Source organism: Puma concolor, chromosome B2 (assembly GCF_028749965.1).
Source record: "Puma concolor isolate L17-30 chromosome B2, mPumCon1.1.hap2, whole genome shotgun sequence".
Lineage (NCBI taxonomy): Eukaryota > Metazoa > Chordata > Mammalia > Carnivora > Felidae > Puma > Puma concolor.
The window spans coordinates 154,127,017-154,151,787 of NC_141671.1; the positions used below are offsets into that span (position 1 = coordinate 154,127,017).

Consider the following 24,771-nt stretch of genomic DNA (forward strand, 5'->3'; position numbering starts at 1 on the left):
TGTTGGTAGAGTTTTAAGGGTTTTCTCCATGTAGTATCATGTCATCTGAAAATAGTGACAGTTTTACTTCTTCCTCCTAGTTTGGATGTCTTATTTCTTTTCCTTGCTCGATTGCTCTGGCTGGGACTTCCAGTACTGTGTTGAATAAAGGTGGTGAGAGTGCACATCTTTTTGTTGTTCCTGATCTTAGAGGAAAAGCTCTCAGCTTTTCACCATTAAGCATGATGTTAGCTCTTCGAGTTGAGTATGAACACCTGATCGCTGTTCCTCCTTTTGGCAAAACACAATTTTAAAAAGTAGATTTTCAGTTATTAGTAGGTTCATACAGTTCTTAATACCAAATTGGGGCCTTCCTCCCAGACTGCTGTCCTGCTACCACTGGCCTGTCTGTTCCTTGACCCTCATCTGCTTTCCTCTCCCCTCCCAGTGAAACTAAACAGGCAGGCAGAAGGAGAAAGGAACTTGGAGGTCATGCTCTCTCCTGCCTTGTTACGTGGATGCGGAAACTGAGGCAGTGTGGGCAGCAGAGTGAGCTGGAGTTTGGGGTCATGCTGATAAGGGTAGGTTTGGGTTCTGTCACTAACCAGCTGTGGGAACTCTAACGAGTTCTTATGAACATACCACAGAATACAACTCCTCTCTTGTGAACTGGAGGGGATGTCTTAACGCCGGCACCATGTGGGACGTTCTTTGACTTTGTCCACATCAAGTGCATCATCCTACACTTATCTTGTCATTGGCGGAGCCAAAGTGGAATCGGCTCTTGACAACCAACCAGTGGTCTTTTCTGAAAGAAAGGCGCTATCACCGGGAGTGAGGGACCGGAGGGAACGTGCGCCTTAGAGTTAGAGTGACTCCAGCGGGAGCTCACCTTGCTGTGCCCTCTCTCTCTGGCTCAGCACTTACTCTGCACTCAAGATTTGTGGCCTCTCCAGTCAGACCAGGTACCTTCCCCGTTGTCAGAGCTTCTCCAGCAAAAATGGGATCTGTGCCAGCTGTTATTGGCGTCGGTTCCCTGTTAGGACCGTAACCGGGTGGTGTGTATTCTCCTCACGCGAAGGGCCGCTCCCAGGGGCCACTAGAGCCCCTGTGGGAAGTGTCCCAAGGAGGATGGAGGTTTTTAACCAGCGGTGGGGACTGAAAATAGATGCAATTTCAGTGGCCTACCTTCTCATCAGCCCAGGGTCGTTCCCTCTTGGCTGTCTTGGTTGATTGGGTTGGTTGTGAGGGTGGGCAGGGCAGGGCCCCCCCAGGGCTTCACTCCGCTCCCACTGCCGAAGAGCGCCTTGTCTGGGTGGTCCAAACGTCTGTCTTCACCATGAACAGTGGACCCACGTGGCTGCAGGGCTGGGCATCCCTGCTCGCTGGTACTCATGGGCAATTTAAAAAGTGCCCTGTTAGGTTTGCACCCAGCAATATTTCTCTTGTCCCAACAGCTTGACTCTAGCTTTAAGGTGGTATATGGCTTTACATATTTATTAAAAATCCAGGGAGGTAGATTATATATGTGAAGGTTATATCCCATATTATAGATACATTCATTTACAGACGCAGAAGTCTGCGATCTATGACAAGGAGTCATCTGCAACAGTTACATAAAAAAAAAAGAAAAAGAAAGGGCTGCAGTGTTACTTCTAGTGAAGAAAAATGCAAAGACAGCTTGCCTTCCTCACGCACAAAGGGCAGTCCCACAGCTAACAGGAGACGCTGTCCTCGGTGCTGAGAACACATGCGAGGAGCCGGGCTTCCCAGCTGTAGCTGCGTCCTCTCTGAAAGCTGGCTGTGTGCTTGCTGCTCTTCCTGTCCGTGTTGATGACTGTGCATGCATGTGTTCACCTTACCGTTCTAGAGGACATGGTTGTCGTTGTACTTTGAATAGCTCAGGGGGGCCTTTGGTGCTTGGCTCGTACAGCCCATGTGAGAGCACACACAAAGGTGGGGTATGTATGGGATTAAGTTGGGATCTCTGCATACTTAGGAGGGAAAGTCAGCGAAGCAATGGACTGAATTACACAGTGATCAGATAACTTGTGAGGCCCCACTTTAAGGAGCTGTAGGTGGGGGGGGCGGATTGTTGGGGTTTTGCATCTGTGCAATTGAAGACGAGGTTGCCAAGGTAGAGGTGATAGTCGCGTGTCTTGAGGTGTCCCGCAGACACTTCTGTCAATGCCTCGCCACCCCTTGCCTGGCTCTAATAGCTGGGCCCCTGGTGTGTGACGGGGAGTTCTGGGCCTCCGGGAGCCCTGGTTCCTGATCCATTCTGTGCACACTGGCTTCTGATGTGGGCATGCATGTACTTGTCCAGAAATGTAGAAGGGCTAGAAGTAGCTATCTCACTCATTCTCTGGTATTTTGTCAGACATGGGTACCTGCCCAGAGCATTTTGTGAAGTCCTCTAGAGAAGATGGGGTGTCCCCCTGCCACTGCTGAGCCAGGTAGAATGCAGCAAGCAGACGTGGTGCCTGCTCTCAGAAGCCTCCTGCTCTCCCCTTCCCAGAGCACAGTGGTGCTTTTCAGTTACCTCTTGCTGCTCTGTTTGGGAAGAGCCAACAGGATGCTTAGGACATTCCAGATGCCTCTCTGGTGTACCAGGGACCTGGGGAGCACTGTCTGAGTGCCCCAGCGGCTTCTTCAGAGCTTACAGGAGGCAGCAGCCACCTTTTCTGCTCATCACCACTCATCAGAAAGTGCCCAGTCATCTTTGATTGGGGAATAAAAGGAAAGAAATACGAATAAATGGAAGGAAAGTCCTGTTATAAAATCCGAGCCATACCACATCAGAAGCAGTGCACTTCAGTGCCGCTGTAAGACTTTTCAAGACTTAGTGGATGCACGGCTCTTGGGGCACACGTGCCTTGGTGGTGTCACCGTGAGCCATACCAACACTAACAGCACCATGCACGTGCAGGGAGCATGGTTTGGCCCACAGTGGACAGGGAGTCTCATACGGGTGAGCTGTGTGCACAGCCCTGCAGTGAAGGTCAGCTAACGTCCATGCAGCATTAGCTTCTGGTTGGACTGGCCTCCGCATGCCTCAGGCAAAACCTGACTGTATTACGGTCCTCTTTACCCTGGCACTCGGCGACCCGGCCCTGTTCATTCCGGGCACTCGGTGGGCAACGTGAGTGACAGCATTACTGAACGTGCCACTCTCGGTGAGGTTCCATCATCGTGTTTATCACACATAACACTCTTCACGCCTTTCCTGCGGGCGTCTCTGTTATGTGAGGCAAAACAGCCACCTTTGAACTCTAAGACTCTAATAGTCTTTGAGTCTTCACGAACTCCTTGTGTAGTATGTAGGTTTTAAACTTCCATACTTTAATAATTTATGTTGTAAAATTGCAGAAATAATCTGGAAGAGTACTTAAAATGGGTCAGCCTTACTGTTCACTGCAAGTGTGGGCACTGCCCTTCGCCCTGAGGCTTCTCCACCTGGGCCTGGAGCCTGCCCCTCGCCCTCCCTGGGGGCTGCTGTGCAGATGGGCCCCACTCCCTGTCTTTGCTTCCGCTTCATCCTCCGTCTTTAACTTGGTCTCTCTGACTGGCTCTGTCCTTTGGTGGATAAAGCAAAAAGCTTCTGCAGTAAACATTCCCAGCCAGTCACTTGCCTGCCTCATTCTTCAGAGGACGCCGCAGGATGGGGCTGCATGTTTGCTGGTCTTCTCTGCCCCCTTTCCTCCAGCCCTGCAGGAGCATCATGCCTCCGTTGCACAAGGTCACTGAAGCAAAGGTTAGGAAGCGCTCCACTGACACCGGGTCTTGTGCTGCCTTCTCTCTGCTTTTGAGCCTGTGGCACACCTTTTATTTATTTTTGTTAGGTAGTACCTTTCATGTTCTAGACATCTTCCATCAGATACGTTCACTGAGCCTCACTCTGGAGCACCAGTGTTGGTAGCTCGGGAGTAGAGCGAGGGCTGGCTGTTGTGGTGGGGACCTCGGTGAGGAGGCTGCGTGTCCCGAGTGGGATCTTCATGATGTCCTTCCTCTGCTAGACAAAGGCCTCCTTGGAGGGAGGGTCAGTGCTTTCTCTCCCATTCGCTTTCCAGTGCCTGGTACCCTGCCGCTATGGCTAGAGCCAGTTTGACTCCACAGACTGCTTGTGCAGGTGCAGCCCTTGTGAGGAAGCCCCCTTTGCAAAGCCCCTCTGCTTCTGACATGTCTCCACGAGGTTCCCAGCAGAACTGAAGAGATGGCTGTGGCTGGGTTCTGCCCTGGGGCCCCGGGGGCCGGCAGGGCAGAGCAGGAGGTGCAGGAGGCCCTTCCTCCTCCCAGCTATTCTCTTCGGGCAACTGCCGACATAGAATTTTACCACTGTGTTTGCTGTGGCTCGTGGTGGGAGGACCAGAGCCCTGGGAGCCACGCGTGGGCATGGGCGGCTGTGCAGTGGTTTCAGTCAATTGGCTCCTGGCTTGAAAAGCAGAGTGAGGACCCTACAGCTCACAGCATGAAAGCGGGGAAGGAGGAGAGGGTGGGGCAAAAGTGGCAGAGAAGGAGGGTGCAGGAGAGAGGGCTCTGTGCCCATCCCATTTCTGCCTCATCCACTGGGAAGGCAAACCCCACATGGTTTCCTATCCCACAGCTCCCACCTGGTGCCCTGCTCATGTGGAATTGAATGCATATATTCCTTTTTGTGAAACTGTTCACACTTTTCAGACATTTGGATTTTCTGAGACCAAAATGTGATACGCCAAAGCTTATGGGAGACTTCCATCATGGTTACATCTGAACATAGAGATAGGGATTCACATCGAACTTCAGAACTTGCCAAGAGTCGCAGGCAGAAGAGATGTCTGCACTCAGCTCCCGGACTTCTAGACTATGTTCTTGCTGTATCAGGTCTATGTCATTCATTCTTGGCTTTTTAAAACTATTGTATTTGGTACTTTCCTTTGACAGTATTTTATAATTATCTTGCATCTGAGAGATGTGTTTCTGCAGCTAAATTGTATGGTCCCAAGGGCAGGGACTGTATCTCATTCTTGTTTATAATCCTCCGGCATCTGGCATAAAACAGTGCCCAGTGAATGCTTGGTGAAGTGCCTCATAGCAGCGATGAATGATTTTTATGGAGCGGATCCACAACATGCAGTTTTATCTGTTTCCTGTGCTTTAACATGGGGTCCGTATCATCTTGCTAGAGCACTGTTGGACGTTTAGCTGCTAGAGTAGAAATAAAGAAACAAGGCATTTTGATGTTTCTGTGCGCAATTTTCTGGTTCTGCGTTGGATCTGGGACTTCACCCTTTGATCATGTTCCTCGTTCTCAAATAATCTCCATCTGAAAAGAGGTTGCCAGCAGTGTTATAAATGACAGCAAGTGCTAGACCACGAACCCACAGAGGAAAGAATCACCAATCAGGACCAATCAAATCATCAAGACAAGGGCCTTGATGTCTCCATTCGGGAAACGTAGGCCTCCTGGGAGAACCTAGGTCAGAGCTCTTAGCAGAGCTGGGAGCAAGAGCAGGGCGGGCCAGGGCTTGGGGGAAACACGCGCACTCACCCACCCATCAGGGCTGCAGAGGGCCTCACCATGGAGTTCCTGAAGATGTTCTGTTGCCACTGTTGGATGGAGCGACTTGTAACAGGCTTGGCATTTTTTGCTAAAACTGCATGCCTAGAAGTGGAATGTTTGATGAATCAAAGGATCTGTTTCTATCGAAGGACCAGGAAATTCCTTTCTTTGGTGATGGGGATGATCCATCTCTGGGAGGAATATTTGTAACATAAATCATTTAAGGAAAAATAAGTAAAATATAGGTTCAGTGAGGTGCCACCATTTGGTGAGACGTCAAATGCCCAGATTTTTAAGCTAAAATGAAGCCTCTCTGCAACTAATTGTTAGGAAGTGGCACTAAATTGCTTTTACTGGGGAAGAGTGTCTTACCGGCTGAAGGTAAAACAGACTTACGGGATGAGACCCGCGGTCTGAAGGGTGTGGTGTGGGTGGTGGGAACTGGTTGTGTTCTCACAGGAAGGGGCCGCCGTCCTTGGGGGTGCTGAGGAGCCGCCACTCGCCAGGTTTCTTACCAGAGTCTCCACTTGCCTTACAGTAGAGGGTGTTTGCGGACTCGGAAAGGGAAGGTTAGGTGATGTCTGCCTGGTCATGACCTGTGCGCCGAGTGACAGGTGGTACAGGGTGTGGGGGACAGAGGTGCACACACCTGCCCGCCTGTGCCCCTGACGGCCCGCACCTATCAGGAAGCCCATTGTTCTCCTGACGGGAGTGCAGGTGCCGGGGTGAAGCTCTGAGAGCCGGGGTGCTCGGGGCCTCCACACAGAGCGCCTCGGCCTGGGGCCACAGCCATAGAGCATGCTGAAAAGTAAACGACCAGGGTAAGGAGCATCCTTGAATTGCAGGCTTTGGAAAAAAACATTTTGCACACACGGGCAACTCACTGACAACTCATTGAACCGAGTCTGTAAAATGGACAGTGTTCATGGGCCTCTCCTCTTGGGACGTGGTTTCCGTGGACACGTGTCAGAGCACAGAGCTCACGGGGTCGCTCGGCGTCCTCCGACCACGGGTGGGTGCACAGCTCTGACGGAAGAGCACACTGCCTCAGCTGTCTTCTCACCTCAGAAGAGTATCGAAAAACTGCTCTATAAGCCACTTTGAAGTTTGGGAGAAGACTCAAAGAAGGGTCATGTCTCATGACGTGTGGAAATTATGTGAAATTCAGATCTCAGCGTCTAAGGTTAAGTTCACACTGCGACAGCAGAGTTGAGAGCTATGACAGAGACCGTAAGGCCCACAACACCAGAAATACTGATCTCTGGCCCTTGGCAGACTTACCTGCTGGCCCCTGGCTTAAACCAGCAGGTAAGTCTGCAGGCTCTTCAGTGAGCAGAAAGGTCACTGGATAGTGTGTTTCCTAAGGACAGAGTCCGTCCCACTGGTCATTGTGCTGGGCCTGGCATACATTCCTCAGGAACAGGAAAAATTAGAGCATTTTTGGGGGAAATTAGGAGGGCTTCGTAAACATTACACAGTTAATTTTTATATCATTCCTTTGAGGGAAATAAAGTCCTTGTTATGTTGGTAGGGAAATGAAGACAAAGATTGGTGTCTTGGCTGAGGTCCCTTGAAGGGTCTGGTGAGGGTGCACGTTCTGTGCTCCGGAGTCCAGCCTGCCCATGATGAAGCCTGGATTTGGGGTCTAGGGGGTGGGTCCGGGACGGTGGCTGGCTCTTGTTGGATCCTCTCTGTTGCTCCATGCCGTACAATGTCTGATGCTCAGTAAGTTTCAATACTGAAGATGATGTCTGCTGGAGCCAGATGAACGGGACCTTGGTGGTGGTGCAGGCAGGCTCTCCTGTCAGGCTCTCGTCACAGAGTGATTTGCCCAAGGTCAGCGCACCAGTGTGTGTCACAGCCACGTTAAGAAGTCAGGGCTGCGAGGTGCACCAGACATCATCATTGCTTCCCACCATCTCCCCGAACAGCCTCTAAAGTGAAGAGCAAACATGGCGTGTGTAACAGCAAGTGTAGAAATCTTCATTACAAGATCTTGAGTCAGTATTGCCCCTGCTGGCGAACTGTCACTTTCCAAATCAAACACTTCAAATTCTAGTGATAAAATCAAAATGCTTCAAGGAGATCACATTTTTAAAGCACATCAGAATAAAATCTATGAAATGGTGCTTTACTGATTAAACTACTAAAACAGCCATAGAAATACAGGATAGTGTAAATGTGTATTAAAAGAGATATTTAGAAAAAATGCTTTTACTGTTAGGCGCTCAAAAAGTTGATGAATGAATGAATGAATGAATGAATGAATGAATGAATAGTAGAAATAGAACCTATTGGGAGCGCCTAGGTGTCTCAGTGGGTTAGGTGTCCGACTCTTGATTTCAGCTAAGGTCATGATCTCATGGTTTGTGGGATCAAGTCCCGTGTCAGGCTCAGCGCTGACAGCACAGAGCTTTCTTGGAGTTCTCTCTCCCTCCTGTCCCCTGCTTGCACTTGCTCTCTCAGAATGGGAAAAAAAAAAAAAAAAGAAAGAGAATCTATTGAAACTTTTAGTAGGCTTTTTAAGTTGATATGTAAGCACAGAAGATGACTCCCCAGATGGGTTAAATTAAATATGTCAAAGAAAACAGGTGGGAAACCTTCAGGGGACAGGCCCTCAGTCTGATGCTCGTGTGTACGTAGGACTCGCAAATGCTTTTCCGGAGCATCCGCAGGCAGAAGGTCATTGTGTGACTGAGCAGGAGGGCACTCTCGGGCCCAGCCAACCCTCCTGGATCTGGCAGCAGATGACAGTGTCCCTTCTTGTGCCTGTGGCCCTGTGATGAGGGTTACACACGTCACCTGGCGTGTCCCCAGTGTGTGGTTCAGAGGATATTAGCTCTGGTAAGCAGGCACATTTGTGGAGGAGCATCATCAAAGGTGGAAAAGGGGAGCGTATGGAGGAGCAGGAGCGTCTCCTGCTCTCGTGACGCTGGCGAGCTACAAGCATGGGGGCCGCGGGCCGCTGCCTGGCCCTGGTGCTACCCTGGTGCCTTTCCTGTGCTTCCGTCCCTAGTACTAAGGGGAGCTGTTTCTCTCTGTGCGGAGAGCCCCAAGGAAAGCAGATGTCCTCAGTGCCCACAGCCACCCTTCCAGGTTGTTCCGGAGGAGAGCTGGTGGCCGCCCATAGTTTAGTGAGGACAGGTTGGGCTGGCTCGGGACAGCAGGTGGGACACCTCATGGAAGTTCTCAGGGGAGATCTCTGGTGCCCGGATCTCCAGCACATAAGGGTCCAGGACGATCCAGATGCCCCACAGCTGACTTGCCTTTGCGGAAGAGAGACACGAGTCAGAATAGAGGTGTAGAGCAAGGCAGGCCACACCCGGGCCACCGCCCCCAAGCTCAGTGAAGCTGCTTGCTACACAGCCTCGCCTGTCCTCCCATGTGGCGTCTGTGGATGCTGGCAGGCCACAACAGCAAAATTGAGCAGCCTCAGCATGGAGCCTGGGAGCCGGCCATACATCCGCACAGACACTCAGGCTGGCGGTACCCGGAAGAGGCTCCTGTCTGTTCTGGGTGCCATTCACACCTGCAGAGAAGCTGTTTGCAGATTGGGGCCTCAGTCCCTCTCGATTTGTCCTCTGCTGTCCCTGCACTTCTCACTGTGAACCCTCCCTGGGACTTTGAATCTGGCCTCTGGCCTCCCCTCTGTTCGCTGCTTGCATCTGGGCAGAGATGAAGGACTGGTGCTTAGAGCTTTCACGCTGGGCCCTGGCCTGGCCTGTCAGGCATCCACAGTCTGATTCTGTGTCCCCAGTCCCATCCAAAGCCCCCCACCACTCCCCTGCCCTGGAGGCAGGCCCTGCCCAGACCCCGGCCTCACTGCCTCCTGCATACACCTGCTGCAGGGGGGCTCCTTCCTCTGCTGGGTACCCACACATGGCAGTTGCTGATGTGCCCCGTGACACCTCGCCAGTGATGCCACATCTGCTTCAGGGCCTGTCCCCTTCCTCTCTCAGCGAATAACCCTCTCTCCTGCTCAAGGATACCTGTCCCCTCTCCTGGGGTTTCCCTGGGCCACGGCTCTTCAGGACTGGACACTCGGCCTCATTCACCCCTGTGTCTTCCCTTGTACCCGCACTTTCTGGTAATTTAGCAGGTACTCAGCTAGTTTTGTTTAAATGGATTGAAATACATCCTCAGTTACTTGGGGTGGAAACTGAGTCCTCTGTGACTTTCATGGGATCTTTGTGCCTTGTCAGCACTCTGATGTTGATTTGCTTAATACTGTCATCAGTACTGATGTGTGCTTATGTTCGTGCCGGATGCTAGCAGACGCATTCTGTCCTTGTGAGTAAGAATATTCACGGGTGCCTGGGGGGCCCAGTTGGTTGAGTGTCCCGACTCTTGGCTTCAGCTCAGGTCATGATCTCAGGGTTGTGCAGTCAGGTCCCACGTGGGGCTCCGCCCTCACCTGGAGCCTTTAAGACTCTCCCTCTGTGCCAATTCTGCTTGCACGTGGGCGCTTTCCCTCTCTGTAATTAAAAAAAAAAAATTTTAAAATAAGGAATCTTCAAATAAAATTTTTTTTCTATAGAAGAAACAAATCTCAGGATGGAATTTTCATTTTAGCTTTCTGTTTCAAACCCCATTCCACGGATTGGCAGAAATGTTCCCTGGCTTGAGGGGGGTAGGTGTCCCTGAGATGTCCTTGTCCCTCTCTCTATGCCTGTGGTCCCTGTGCTGCTCCCACACTGCCAGCCCACAGAACGTGGGTACCCCATGTAGCATGTCTCCCCTGGGCTTCAGCAGGCCCACAGGTGGTGGCAGGGCCTGTGCCCTCTTCTTCCTGTCTCTGTGCCATTGCTCCAACATTTCACGCCTGTGGCAGATCAGAGCCTCTAAAGTTCTCCCAGGAGCTAGACATTGGAAAGTAAGAAGCCAGAACTTCATGACTTGTAGCCTCATTGCTCCTGTGTATTGGTTGTAGGATGTCTTTGGTGACCACGATCCAGGCAGTAAGGGGGAAATGGTGGAATCACGGCTAACAGTTTAAATATTATCTCACTCTGTTTCTTGTAAAGGTTAGCCTTTTGTCATTCTCTTAAACTTTTCTGTGATTGTACATTCGTGAGTAGAGCTGTAGACCTCGTGGCGGTCGTGGGTCTGACGGCGGAGGGGGCAGTTTGGGTCTGACGGCGAAGGTGGGCATGTTGCCATGATGTGCGAGGATGTAGGAGGGCAGAGAGGTGGAGGTTTCACCGAGCCCGTCTTTGGTGCCATAGGATGGTGTGGGATCTCCTGCGTGCTCAGCGACTCGGCCTAGAGAGGGTCCCGGGTAGGGGGATGGCTGTGGAGTGGCCAGTGGTATGCTGGCCCACAGCAGCAGGGGGCTATACCCTGCGGGACGCACACATACTGTGCCGCTCCCTCCGTGGTGTCCTCAGGCACCCCGAGGTCTTCAGGTCGACACGCCTTACACCCAGCTCCGCTTTCTCTTCTTTGCCCTGTTCTTTCGTCTTTCGTCTTTCCTGTAAGCCATCCAAAGAATACATAGAAATTGTTTTGTTTGTTTGTTGTGCGTGGTCATCCATTCTGGACCTTAAGAGCGTGTCAGGAGGGCTGCAGAGGAGAATGGTTGGTGCCCTGCCAGCTGGCACCTCGAGGCTCCCATCCTGCTGACACTCGCTCCTGGGACAGCGTGCCGACCCGGCCAGGCAGAGAGTGTTTTCTCCACATGCTGCTCCCAGGGTGCTGCCGCCAGCCAGTCCCTGGGGCTCCGGGCTCCTGTGTCCTGCTCTTCTGGGCAAGTGTCCACCCATGCTCCAAGGGCATCTCTTGCACAGCACGCTCCTGCCTGGATTAAAGATGTGACACGAAGTGGCATTGGGTGGGAAGGGCGTGGGAGAAATGGCTCTCTTGTGTGGCTTCTCAAGACGGGCCGTGGAAGGGCCAGCCCTGCTGTTGTCACTGGCCCGGCACTGCCCCTCCCCTGCCCCTGTGCCTTAGGAGAAAGGGGAGCCCATTTGTATTTCCCTGCAAGGCGGCCTTAATGGATCTTCATGTATTTTCATGTAAATTTTTGAATAAAAACAACAAGAAAATTTTAATTTTCTTATTGAAATATAACTGATATACAATGTTATATTAGTTTCAAGTATATAGTAAACAGCTATTTCTAAATGTTTATTTTTGAGAGAGAGAGAGAGCATGAGCAGGGGAGGAGCAGAGAAAGGGGAAGACAGAGAATTTGAAGCAGGCTCCAAGCTAAGAGCAGAGAGCCGGACACGGGGCTCAAACTCAAAAACCATGAGATCATAACCTGAGCCGAAGTTGGACGCTTAACCAACCGAGCCACCCAGGCACCCCACTCAACAGCTATTTTTTTGTTAATGTTTATTTATTTTTTTTTTTTAATTTTTTTTTTCAACGTTTATTTATTTTTTGGGACAGAGAGAGACAGAGCATGAATGGGGGAGGGGCAGAGAGAGAGGGAGACACAGAATCAGAAACAGGCTCCAGGCTCTGAGCCATCAGCCCAGAGCCTGACGCGGGGCTCGAACTCACGGACCGTGAGATCGTGACCTGGCTGAAGTCGGACGCTTAACCGACTGCGCCACCCAGGCGCCCCAAATGTTTATTTATTTTTGAGAGCGAGAATGAGAGAGAGAGACCCAGAGTGTGAGCAGGAGAGGGGCAAAGAGAGAGGGAGACAGAGAATCTGAAGCAGGCTCCAGGCTCTGAGCTGTCAGCACAGAGCCTGACACGGGGCTCAAACCCATGAACCTTGAGATCATGACCTGAGCTGAAGTGGGACACTTCACCGACTGAGCCACCCAGGTACCCCTCCAATTTTTCTTTTTAAACATGTTTCTATTAAAGGAGGCTCGTGAGTTACCTGGCTGGCTCAGTTGGTAGAGCATCCGACTCTTGATCTCGGGGCTGTGAGTTCAAGCCCTACGTTAGGTGTAGAGGTTATTTATAAAAAAAATTTTTTTAACACTTTATTTTAGTTTTTGAGAGACAGAGTGCAAGCAGGGGAGGGCAGAGAGAAAGGGAGACACAGAATCAGAAGCAGGCTCCAGGCTCCGAGCTGTCTGCACAGAGCCCAATGTGGGGCTCAAACCCGTGAACTGCAAGATCATGACCTGAGCCAAAGTCGGACGCCCAGCCGACTGAGCCACCCAGGCGCCCCTCAACAGGTATTTTTAAATTACCTGCTATGTGCAAGGTGAGGGGCCTTGCTGATAGCACGGCCCCACACACTCGCCTAATGCATTTAACCTGAGAATGGTGTTCTCAGAGGCTCACGTGTTTATCAGGCACATCTGGCCATGTCGTTCCTGCACTTACAAATAAATGGCTTTTCCAGGGCCTACCAACTATCCTGACTCCGGAGGGTGGAGTAACAGCGGGATGTGAACAAAGGCCAGACCAGCATCCTCCGCTGGTCCTGCCCCTGCCTATCGAGTCTCAGGCAGTACCCTTGGGGGTTACTTTGTACCGTTGTGCCTCACTGCAGGCAGGGGACCCTAAAGGTGAGCGGGAACTTCAGGCAGAACCTCTAAAATCTAATCAGCCTTTCAGACCAGAGGAGCTCCCGGGTTTGTTTTTGGTGTTTGGTTTGTTAGTGTTCTCACCCCGTGTGGGTTTCCAGTTGCTCACGGGACAATCCCGCTGGTGAAGCACTGTCTGAAACTGAGTTTAGGTTGGCTCGGGGGCTGCAGCTGGCCAAGAATGGTAGTTTTGTTCCATAGGATCATCGTTTTACATAACTGCCAATAAGCCCTAGTTAATGAGCCTTCCTTGGCATGTGAACCCACGCCACACCGTTGACTGTTTACTGTTAAATATTTCCTGTGAAGCTTTGGGACATCAGAACTGGTTTTTCCAGTTTCTGGGTCCCCACCAAATGCCCCATCACCTGGGCAGGAAACATGCAGGGCTTAGCTTTTCCTCGTGTTTATTCTAAAGCACCTTAAATCCTATTTCTAAAACACGGGCTGCTCATCTTTATTGATTTTATTTATCTGTAAGGCCATACCTTTTAGCCACATGGAGCTGGTCCGTGCTTACTGGTGACTGAGCCTGGGCCAGGCCCAGCCTCCTGCCCTGACTTGGGCTCCCAGGGCCCTCAGCGCCAGTTGTTTGGGGAAGAAGAACGATGGCTCTGGGGTCCCTCTGGTGGGAAGGTGGCCTCAGAGTTTCAGGTGTCAATCCTGCAGCCTGTGAACACGGTCTGCTCTCCTCTTAGCCCAGTTAGTGTAAGTCCGGGGCTTTCTCTGCTCACCGAGGAACCGGGGAGTTGGTGGTGGTCAGCAGGCTTCCCCCGTCTCTTCACTCTGTTTCCCATGTAACTTCAGCCAGTTTGGGACAGTCCTCTCCCTGAATAGACTTGTGGAGGAGAGGGGGTGGGTGTAGATTGTCTTCCAGCCCTCACGTTATAATCAGAAAAGGAAAATCACAAGGCAAACGTGGCTGAGAAATGCTTTTTATTTTTAAGTTTGTTTTATTTATCTTGAGACCGCACACGAGCTGAGGTGGGGCAGAGAGAGGGAGGAGAGAGTGAGAAGCCAGGCAGCTCCACACTGTCAGTGCAGAGCCCGGCGAGGGGCTCAGTCCCTCGGACCGTGAGACCATGCATGACCTGAGCCGTACACCAAGAGTTGGCCACTCAACCGACTGAGCCCCAGGCGCCCCTGGCTGAGAAATACCTTAACATGTTCTGGGAAGTAGAACTTTCACAACCTGACGCTTACAGCGGTACCTTCTGCTTCCCAGATGTGGAGGCACAGGAGAGCCCCACCAGTGTGCCGGCTGATCCCGACACTAACGCAGTGCTAGCAAGCAGTTGTACGTGGCAGTGGCTCAACCTGGGTGAGCCAGCTGCGGGTCTGAGGCCCCGCCACCAGCCCTGCCTGTGCTGTCTGTCCCCTGGTCTCCCTGGGTTTTCCACGCTTGCTTGCTTCGAGCAGGAGGAAGAAAGCCATGTTTAGGAAACTGAATTAATGGCCGTACAGCTTCTTGAATTAAAAGTGTCCCTAAAGTGCCGGTGATGTCACCGCCCATCCTGTGACCCCAGGGCAGTGTAATGGCTTGAGACCAAAGTCCCGCATTAGTTGTTTCACCTGCTTTGACGTGGTTACGGGCTCACTTCTCTTACAGAAGTCATTTGTAAGCTGTGAGATGGGGCACAGCATGTCCAGTGCAGCTCAGTGAGCCTAGAGGAAGTGCAGTGAACAGTGGGCCCTCGGGGGCTCTGTTTCAGCTGCCCACTTCGCCCACATGAAGAACATGTCCTTGGTGCTGCCCTGTGCTCACTGGTGCCACCAGGACCTGGCAAGTCCCGACTGTACCCGACAGGGTCGCTGGGGATGGTGTTTGATGCTGAGGCTTTGTTTTCACTTAAAAAAGTGACTGAGCATGAACATTGTCTTTTACGGTTAGTTATTTTCCAAGAGCAGACTTTACAGTTTCCGTCACTCAGTCCTGAGTGACGCGCACGGTTGGTTGGGTGTTTACAAGATAAACTCTGCAGATCGCATCACTTGACCTTCCATCACTCGCGCCTTGCTGTAGCACATGACGACTTCGTATTTCTGGCAGTGGGGGAAGACTGCATTTGAAGGGCTTTTGGAGGACCTCAGTAGGTCGGGTTTGGGTGTAAATCTGTCTTCATTCCGTTGCGCTTTGGTTCTTCAAGGACCTACACGTTTGCAGCGCACGTGGCACTCATCAGTACCGATGGTGCGCTGGGACCAGGTGAGACCACGGAAACCCACACGAGGTATGTGACTCGCTCGCAGTTGCTCAGCTGGGACGGGGACGCCCAGCCTGGCTCTTCTTGTGGTAGCCTTGGCACTTGGGCCGCTCCTGAGCTGCGGTTAAAGTGAGCATGTGGAGCCTGTCCACTGTGCGACCATGGCTGTGACCCATATTCCGGCCTGGAGTTTGCTAGTTCAGCACCCCGCTGAACGAGGACTCACAGAGGAGTGCTCACGGTGTGCACACGTGTGGACAGCAGGGCCTCCTAGAGCGGAAGCTGGCACAGCACAGCTCTTAGGGCCGTGTGCTGTCCTCAGCGGCACACGGCCGGGCACACCGTGCCTGCCTGTGCTACAGAGAGAGGCCCCCGGCTTGTGCGGAGTCACGACCTGCCCCGTGTCACGTGGCACATGTACAGGAAGGCAGCGGTTGTATCCTTGTACACAGGCATCATGTTATGAACTGGAGCCGATGTACTTCCTAACAGAGACCCTCTGCCTGCCATTTGTAGGGTCTTAATAGAGAAGTAAATCTCATATGTCATGTTGATACTTAAGCAGCAAGTTCACTCTTTCAGTAGAAACTGAATGCTGGCCCAGTGCCAGACCTGTACTGGGGGCGCAGGGGCAGGAAGGTGGTCGTCCCGGGAGGGTGGCTCAGCAGGAGTGCCACCGTGGTGACCTCCTCCTGGGGCGCGGGGGCAGGGAGGGCATTCCTGTCCCCCCAGCTCCTCCAGGCATCTACCCCTGCACTGGGATTTGATGAGTCAGAGGTGAGAATAGAGTAAGGGCGGGAGGGCCTCAGAAGGGAACAAAGAAATTTGTTGGGTTCATTGAGCAGCTTAGAGCCTCTAGAGGTGGTCACAGCTGGTCCGAGCTGTGGCCTCTGGTCACAGCTGGGACTCCCCTGGCTGTTGAGGAATCCAGGGGGCTTCGGACAGCAGAGTGACATGAAGCCCAGCCCTTCATGGGGGGGCCACGTGTGCCAGTGCAAGCGGGGCCTAGAGTGGGGACAGTGGGTTCAGCGAGGGGCCTGGCATGGTGGAACTGAAGGTCGAGGTGAAGAGAAAAGTGGTGCAAAGTGTGCAGGAGGCAGGAGGAGCCTGGCGTGGGATCCCGTTTTCCTGGATCAGCAGTCCGAGGCGGGAGGGGAAGAGCTCCGTTTGGGGAGGGTCACATGTGAGATGTATGTCTGCACAGCGGGACTTACAAGTCTGGAGCTTGGGGAGAGTTGGCGTTGGAGGTGGACTTGGGCAGCATGAGCACATGCGGGTTTATCAACACAGGGAGAAGAAAGAGGTGTGGCCTGAGGACGTCCGCTGGGGGTCTTGAGAGCACCCTCATTAGGGATGGCAGAAAGAGCGTGGCAGAAGACGGGCACCCAGTAGGCCGGGCGCCCGTGTGTGGGTGCGGTCAGGAGAAAGGATGAGGAAATGAACGTTGGACTTAGACCTGGAACAGCTTCTGGAGAGCAGTGGGGTGGAGGCTGGTGGGGGGTGGGGGTGCTGAGACAGGTGAGGGTGAGACCCCCTCCCCTCCATAGGGCCTGGAGAGGGGGAGTGTGGAGAGGGAGAGGATCGGGGGCCAGGTCAAGGGTGACTGAGCACAGGCACAGGGGCGTGGGCACCCTACAAAGGAGAAGGAAGTTTCCTGCTTCAGTACAGCCTGCTGTGTGAGCCACTCGTGAGTGGCTCATATGGTGTTTCCTGACCCCGCGTGTCCAAGAGAGAGCGTGGCCCATTCTTGGTAGCCTGGAAGCCCTGAGAAAGCTGGGATCAAAAGGGAAATGATTATGTTTGAGAAAGAAAACTATCAACACATCCAGCCCTTTAACACTGTGACCTTATTCCCAGTTTAATGTGCTTTTCTTGGTTTAGACTTTATTTTTAGTGTTTGATAATTAAATGGGTAATAGAGGCTCCAAAACTGCCCATGTCTTTTGGTGGAATTTCCTCTGTTAACACACTTTGCAAACCCTCCAGCAAAGATTACATCAATGTAAGGAAAGCAATTGCTGGTCCCAGGGTTACGGCCGTCTATTTAAAGTACTCACCTGCCACAGTGTGTGTTTATTTTTGTCAGACCCTGAATTGTTGTTGTACGTGTGGTATAATTTTGAGGATTCTTTAAATGGGAGTCTACGAACTGCAACAGGAAAAAAATACATCTTTATTTTCACCAACTTGTAACTGAAATTCATCATTTCCCTTATGTAGTCAACAAATCCTAATAATAATGGCAGCACCTGTAGCTTTGTCACCAGGAGAAATCACAGAGGATCCCACGTTACGTTACAGTTGGAGAAATTCATACATGTTATCTCCTGTCCTCATTTTCTCAAAATTATGGTTATTACAGCCACTGTTTTCTTTTTATCTTTTAAGGTACATATGGAGAAGTTACTGTAAATTACTGCATTGTAAATTTATGTTATTTTGAAAACTATACTGTAACTAATTCTTTTATAAACCTATGTATTTTATTGTATGTATTTAATGTTATTCTGAGAAAGAACCCATAGGTTTCACCAGGTTGCCAACAGTATTTTTGGTACGAAAACATCGAGAACCCAGCTGTGGAGACCAAGTGTGTGGGAGATACATCCTGAGGGTGTCTGGGTGGGTTTTCCTATTGAAGACAAATAGAAAAGCTAACAAAATATTTTTTAAAAATAATAAATCAAAGTATCAGATGGCTAAAAGGGCCATAAAGAATTACTGAGTCGCGACTGTAGGAAACAGAAGTCCAGGAAGGTCAGCCCAGCATTTGGGAACCACTTTTGCTCCAGAGTATTTGCCTGGTGAGAAAGGAGAAAATATAATTTGCCACCGTCAGGAGTAGATGAGGTATCGCCACAGACCTGCCGAGAGCAGAAGGGTTAAGGGAATGCTTCGGGCAGCTTTACACATACACAAATGCAGCAGCTTAGATGTAACAGACCAGATACCCCTAAAACACACATGACTGCAGTCTACTCATTACTAACAGATAGTTTAGACGGCCATATAACTGTTAAGGAAACTGTATTCATAGTTTTCAAAACTCTCTCCAAAATGCATCTATAACCTAGTTGGTTTCACCGGGTCCTTTATCAGTGTTCAAAGAATTAATGCCACTTCTACCCATTACCTTCCAGAAAATACAAGGAGATGGAATACTTCCCAACAAGACCAATATTACCCTGATACCAAACCCAGATAAATGAATTACAAAAAGGGAATACGTCAGACCAATGTCCCTTGTGAACATAGACACAGAAATCCTTAACAAAATGTTAGCAGATCAAATCAAGCAATGTGTAAAAAGAAGCACACGGACCAAGTGGGATTGTTTATTGCAGGGATGCATGGCTGATTCAGAATTCAAAAATCTGTCTCTGCAATTCTCTAAAATGCCAATGAAGAAAAATCACATGATCACGTCAGGTATTCAGAAGAATAGGCATAGAGGGGACCTTCTTCACCTCAGTAGAGAATATCTACAAAATCCCCAGCAGCTGGTATCATGCATACCATGGAAGGACTGCATGTGTCCCCCTGTGGTGGTGAATAAGGCCAGGAGGTCTGCTCACATTGCCCCTCTGGAGCTCAGGGCTGGCACTTGTGGCCTGTGCACCGAGGCTGGGAAAGGAAGCAAATGACATGCAGATCACTGAGTGAGAGAAAACTATCCCACTTTGCACATGACAAGATTCTCTACATAGAGAATCCCGAGGAATCTACCAAAAAACTCCTAGAGCTAGTGAGAGTTCAGCAAGACCTCAGGCTGAAGATCAACATAAAAAAATCTGTGTGCTGAGAATTATAAAATGCTGGTGGAAGAAGTCAAAGGAAACCCAGGTTCGTGGAGAGAGACGTACCATGCTCATGGACTGCAAAGCTCTGCACAGTGGAGAGCTCAGTTCTCCAAATTGATGGACTGTTTCTAGCCAAATCCCAGCAGAGGTGTTTTTGTTGTTATTGCTATGACAAGATTATTTTCAAATTTATATGGAAGAGCAAAGGAACTAAAATACAGCCAAAACCGTTTTGAAAAAGAACAAAGCAGGAGGAATATAGCTTGTCAACATAGCTTGTTGTGTAACCACACTGATCGAGACCGCGCGGATGGGCTGAAGGATGGACACGTGGGTCAGTGGAACCGAGCAGAGAACCAAGAAGCAGAACCACAAAGGTACTGCCAGCAGATTTTGGCAGAGTGAGAAGGTCTTGTCAACAACACGTGGTGCTGGAGCATTTGGACAACCACCCACAGTGGAGTCGTGACCTTAACCTTACTGTTCATTCGTGGAAAGTTGAACTCAAGTGGAGCGCTGAGCTAAGTGCAAAGTATAGCCCTATAAAACTTCCAGGGAAACAGGAAACCTTCGGGATCTAGGGCTCGGTAGAGAGTTCTTAGGTTTCACATCAGAAGCATGATCCATAAAAGAAAATCAATAAATTGCACATCATCAGAATTAAAAACTTTTATTCTGTAAAAATGGGGAGACACCAAGCTACTGACTGGGAGAAAAATATTTGCCAACATGTCTGACAAAGGTCTTGTAAGTAGGAAATAAAAGGAGTTTCAAAACTTAGTCAAAAACAAACAGCCCACTTAGAAAGTAGACAAAAGACACAAATAGACATTTCACTAAAAAAGATATTTGGGTGTGAAATATCAAGCAGTTAAAAGTCTTTCAACATCTTTGAAGCCACAGTGAGGGACCACTGCGTATATATCAGAGCAGCCAAAATTACGCACGGTGAAGGTGGCAAAGGCTGGCAAGCATGGGGGTGCTTGGAGGCCAGCTGCGCAGTGAGGGGAGCACTGGGAAAAGTTCGTCCGTTCTCTGAAAAGCTAAGCGTGCACTTACCGCGTGCCTCAGCGGTTCCCCTCCTGGGCACTGGTCCCACAGAATGGAAGACTTCTGCTCACACAGAACCTGGATGGGAGCATTCACAGCAGCTGCGTGTGTGGCAGCAAGAGCTGGAAACGAGAAATGTCTTTAAATAGGCGAGCGCTCAAACCCCTGGCCCATCCACACTGTGGGGTGGGACCAGCCATACAAGGGAGGGCCTCACACACACAACAGTGTGAGCGGAACTCAGTGCGTCGTGCTGAGCGAGGAAGCCAGCCCCGCACAGCCACACTCTCGGAACGAGACAGGGAAACGGAGAGTGGGGCAGGGCCCCGCCGAGGCTGTGCGCGAAGGGGGTCTTTGTGGTGATGGAGCAGCTGTGTCATGGCAGTGGTGGTGGCACAGGTTGCTCCTGTGATGGAAACTGTGTAGCACACACGCGCACACATGTACACGCGTGTGGAGGGGCCCATCTCCTGGTCTTGATGCTGCACTGTGGAGTGTAGAACGTTAGCACTATGGGGAACGGGGTGCGTCCATGGGACTCTCCATGCAACCCTTGCAGCTTCCTGTGAATCTGTCAGCACGGCAAAATAAAAGTCCCAAAGTAGCCACGCGCTGCCTACGGACACACACCTGGGGTGGAGGAACACCAAGAGTCTGGGAAATAAGGACAGAAGTGAGCCACGTTCTCGCCTTGAGAAACTGGTGTGGCCACGTTGCAGGAAGTGGACTTCAAGCGGGGATCGCCGGAGACGAGGGCTGTGTCCTGATGACGTCACAACTGGCTGACAGCGTAAATTAGCGTGAGCAGCTTCAACGGTATTTCCAACGAAGAGTGGCAGACTTGAGAAGAGAGCTCAGCAAACCATGGCCCTGTGGGCTGGATCCAGCCCATAGCCTGTTTTTGTACCATCCTGCGAGCTAAGAATGGTTTTTACGGATTTTTTTTAATGTTTGTTATTTGAGAAAGAAACAGAGAGCAAGCAGGGAAGGGGCGGAGAGAGAGGGAGGGAGACAGAATCCGAAGCAGGCTCCAGGCTCTGAGCTGCCAGCACAGAGCCCGACGCAGGGCTCAAGCCCACAAGCCGTGAGATCACGACCTGAGCCGAAGTCGGACGCTCAACCGACTGAGCCCACCAGGCGCCCCGGTTTTTACATTTTTAAAGTGTTGTGTCTAAAAAAGAATGTTCAACAGAGACTGCACAGGGCCAGCAAAGCCTGGCATCTTTACTGTCTTGACTCTTCACAGAAAAAGTTGATCGATTGAGTCCTGCTGTAACACATCCCTCTCCAGGGCTGATGGAGCGAGCAGAGGGAGAGTCACTAAGGGTCAGAGCATAAGAACACAGTGCACACACTTGACCTCCTCAGCATATAGATGTGCACCCCAGCGTTGCAGGACAGAGTGTACATGGGGACCGCTGGCATCGACCGTGTGGTGGTCCTAGTGCCAGCCAGTCTCAGACCGTGGAGGCTGTCAGTCTGCTTTCTGACCACAGCAGAAGTGAGCTGGAAACCAACAGTAACGCAAAAATTGAAACTCCCAATTATTTGCAAATTAAATAGCATAGCGCTGACTAACTCATGGGTGGAAGTAGAACTCACAGTAGATATGAAATAATCTGAATGACAGTGAAAATGGTAATATTGAAGTTTGCACATGAAGCTAAAAGCTGTTCTTAGCAGGAAATATACAGCATCGAATGAATATGTTGGGAAAGAAGGAAGGCTGAGAGCCCGTGGTGTGAGTTGACGTCTCTGTAAATTAGAAATGAGCAGGGGTGCCTGGCGGGCTCAGTTGGTTGAGCGTCTGGCTCTTGATTTCAGTTCAGGTCATGATCTCCCGGTTTGTGGGACCAGGCCTCGCATTGGGCTCTGCGCTGACTGCTTGGGATTCTCTCTCTCCCTCTCTCTCTCTCAAAATAAATAAACGTTAAAAAAAGAGAAATGAGCAGATCAAACCCAAAGAGTGTGACAGGAAGATCATAAGAGCAACTATCAATAGGAAATCATAGGAAAGGAGAAAGCATAAACGGCCCATTGGAGCGGCATCCTTGCAGGTCATGTGGGCACTAAGGAGATAATGAGAGGGTATTATGAAAGCATTACAGCAGTGAATTTGGAAGGTTAGGTAAAATGAACGTACTCCTCAAAAAATACAGTCTATTTAGTAAGACTGAAACAGGAAGAAATAGAGAATCCAAGTGGTTCTAAATCGGTTGAAGACATTGACCCTGAATCAGGAAACCACAAATCCCGATGGCTCCTAGCGAACGTCCCTAACACCTAAGGAGGAAGCAGCATCACTAATCCAACTTCTCTTAATGAATCCAGCAAAACCTTGGTACCAGAGACAAAAACAAATGAAAATTATAGGCCACTCTCTTTCATGAAATTAAATTCAAGACTTCCAGATAAAATGCTAGCAAATTAAATCTGGCAATATGTAAAACTGATACAGAGTTGATTTAACATTTGAAACCAGTATGATTCACTGTAGCACAATAAATAAGAAAAAGCATACGGTTTTGTTAATGGATGCAGTAACAGTATGTGATTCAATTCAGTACCTGTTCATGATAAAACCCTCAGTCCACTAGGGTTAGAAGGGCACTTCCTTAATCGAGTCAAGATTAAAATCCACGGCAGAAATCACACTTAATGGTTAAATATTGAAAGATTTTCCTCTCTAGTGGGCGTGAGTGTGGGGTACCTTCCTTCACCATGTCTGTCGAATCGGAAGCCATGGCCAGAAAAGTCAGAAGAAAGAAATACAAGGTGTAGGGTTTGGAAGAAATAAATAAAACTTGTCATCGTTGACAGATGACATGATTACGTGAATGGAAAATCACATCTACAGAACCATCATTAGAAGTAATAAGCAGATTTTACAGGTGCTAGATTCAAAGCATATACAACCCAACTGTATTCTGTAAAACAATACCAGGTAAAAATAACACCCCAATTTTATGTTTATACTAACCTCAAAGAAAAAACAAGGATAGGAAAAAACAAAAGTTGTATAAAATCTCTACATGGACAGGCACAAAACATTTCTGAAAAAACCTAGCTTGAAGAAGACTCACCATTTAAAGGTGTCTGTGGTCCCCAAAGTCATGTTAGAATCTGTGCGTTTCCTGCACAAAGTCCGTGCAGTGGCACACGGGAGGGCAGTGAGGACAGCCTTCACACTCACAGCATGAGACAGCTTCACAAGCAGTGTCACCATAAGCCAGAACCTATGCTGCCTGATTCATTTCTGTAAATTCACAAGCAAGTAAAACCAGTGACAATTTGAGAGGCTGGTGGGTGCTTACCATTTGGGGGCAGTAGGGGTGACAGGGAGGCCACCAGGGCTTCCTTATGCTGGCAGCATGTGCTTTGTCGCCTAGGTGTTGGTTACACGGTTTGTGAAAATCCAAGTGGCACACGTAGGATCTGTGCTTTGGGGCTGGCATAGCTCATGTATAATTGGGATGTATGATCAAGTACACAAGGGATGAGCACAAGACATGAACAAGAATTGATTCCATTACAGAAAAATCTGCCCAATTAGAGAATTTCTCCCGGCGCCTGGAGAAAATACGTAACATCTGTGTTAGGCACATTGCCCATTGGTCTGCCATTGAGTAGGCGCTGTGGTCTGAGCATTGGGGTGAGGCCCACGGTGCTGGGGCCAGGGTGAGGAAGCTGAGGACTGCTCACAGTCTGCAAGGTCGAGGCAGAGAAGAGGGGGTGTTTTAGACCGAAGTGGTCCCGTGGCACACTGTCCGGTTGGGAGGGCTTAGCTGCATGTGGCCCTGAGCACTCGAAGTGGGGACAGTGCATCTGAGGAGCTGACCCAGTTTGGTTTGTGGTTCATTTAAATTCAAATATCACACATGGCTCCTGGTGGCCAGCTCTGGTGGTGCAATTCTATAGATGGACAGCTACAGCGTGTGCATAGATGAGGAAGTGCACGGGCTCGATGCACTGAACACGCAGTGATGATGGAGGGTTCCTGAAGGGCAGTGAGGTAGGTCGTGTGTCGGGGAACGGCCGGCCAGCACAGGCCTCAGCTGGAGAAGCCTGTAGAGCAGGGAATGAGGACCCCCACCTTGAATTAATCAGCGTCCCCGCAGCCCCACAAACCTCTTCTGTGGTGGCTCGTTTTAGGACAACTTAAAAAGCAGTGCTATACAACAAATACGTTTTCTTTTTTTAAAACGTTTATTTATTTTGAGAGAGCGTATGTGTGCACACGTAAGCCAGGGGGAGGAAGAGGAGGAGAGAGAGAATTCGACTCCACGCTCAGCAGTGAGCCCAACGCAAAGCTCCATATTACAACTGTGAGATCATGACCTGAGCTGAAATCAAGAGTTGGATGCTTAACTGACTGAGCCACCCAGGCGCCCCAACAAATACACTTTCCTTAAACCTTAGATTAACTCTAGGGTAATCACAGTTGGTGATAACTTTCTTAAAATGATGATCTTAAAATGATCAATAACTGAAGTGAACCCTTAAAAAGGAGTTAAAATGTCTTTGATTTATTTTGTGGTTGATTTTGGTTTTATGAACTCTATTAGAGATGCAGTGACATTTAAAATAGCCACCATTGGGGGCGCCTCGGTGGCTCAGTCAGTTGAGTGGCCGACTTCAGCTCAGGTCATGATCTCGCAGTTTGTGGTTTTGAGCCCTGCATCGGGCTCTGTGCGGACAGCTCG

At 50.1% G+C, this 24,771-nt stretch overlaps 1 protein-coding gene across 19 annotated transcripts in view; it reads left to right on the forward strand.

Annotated features, from left to right (window-relative positions):
- FAM120B (family with sequence similarity 120 member B) overlaps positions 1-24,771 on the forward strand; it is a 112,483-nt gene that overhangs the window by 61,557 nt on the left and 26,155 nt on the right. The window contains exon 6 of one of the 19 annotated variants that reach the window (XM_086708358.1): positions 18,359-22,588. The exons of the other annotated variants lie outside the window; for them this stretch is intronic. Within the exon in view, the coding sequence (XP_086564484.1) occupies positions 18,359-18,427 (69 nt within the window). The 3' untranslated portion in view covers positions 18,428-22,588. Of the gene's footprint in view, positions 1-18,358; positions 22,589-24,771 lie in introns of those variants that run through there. 19 annotated transcript variants of the gene reach the window in all.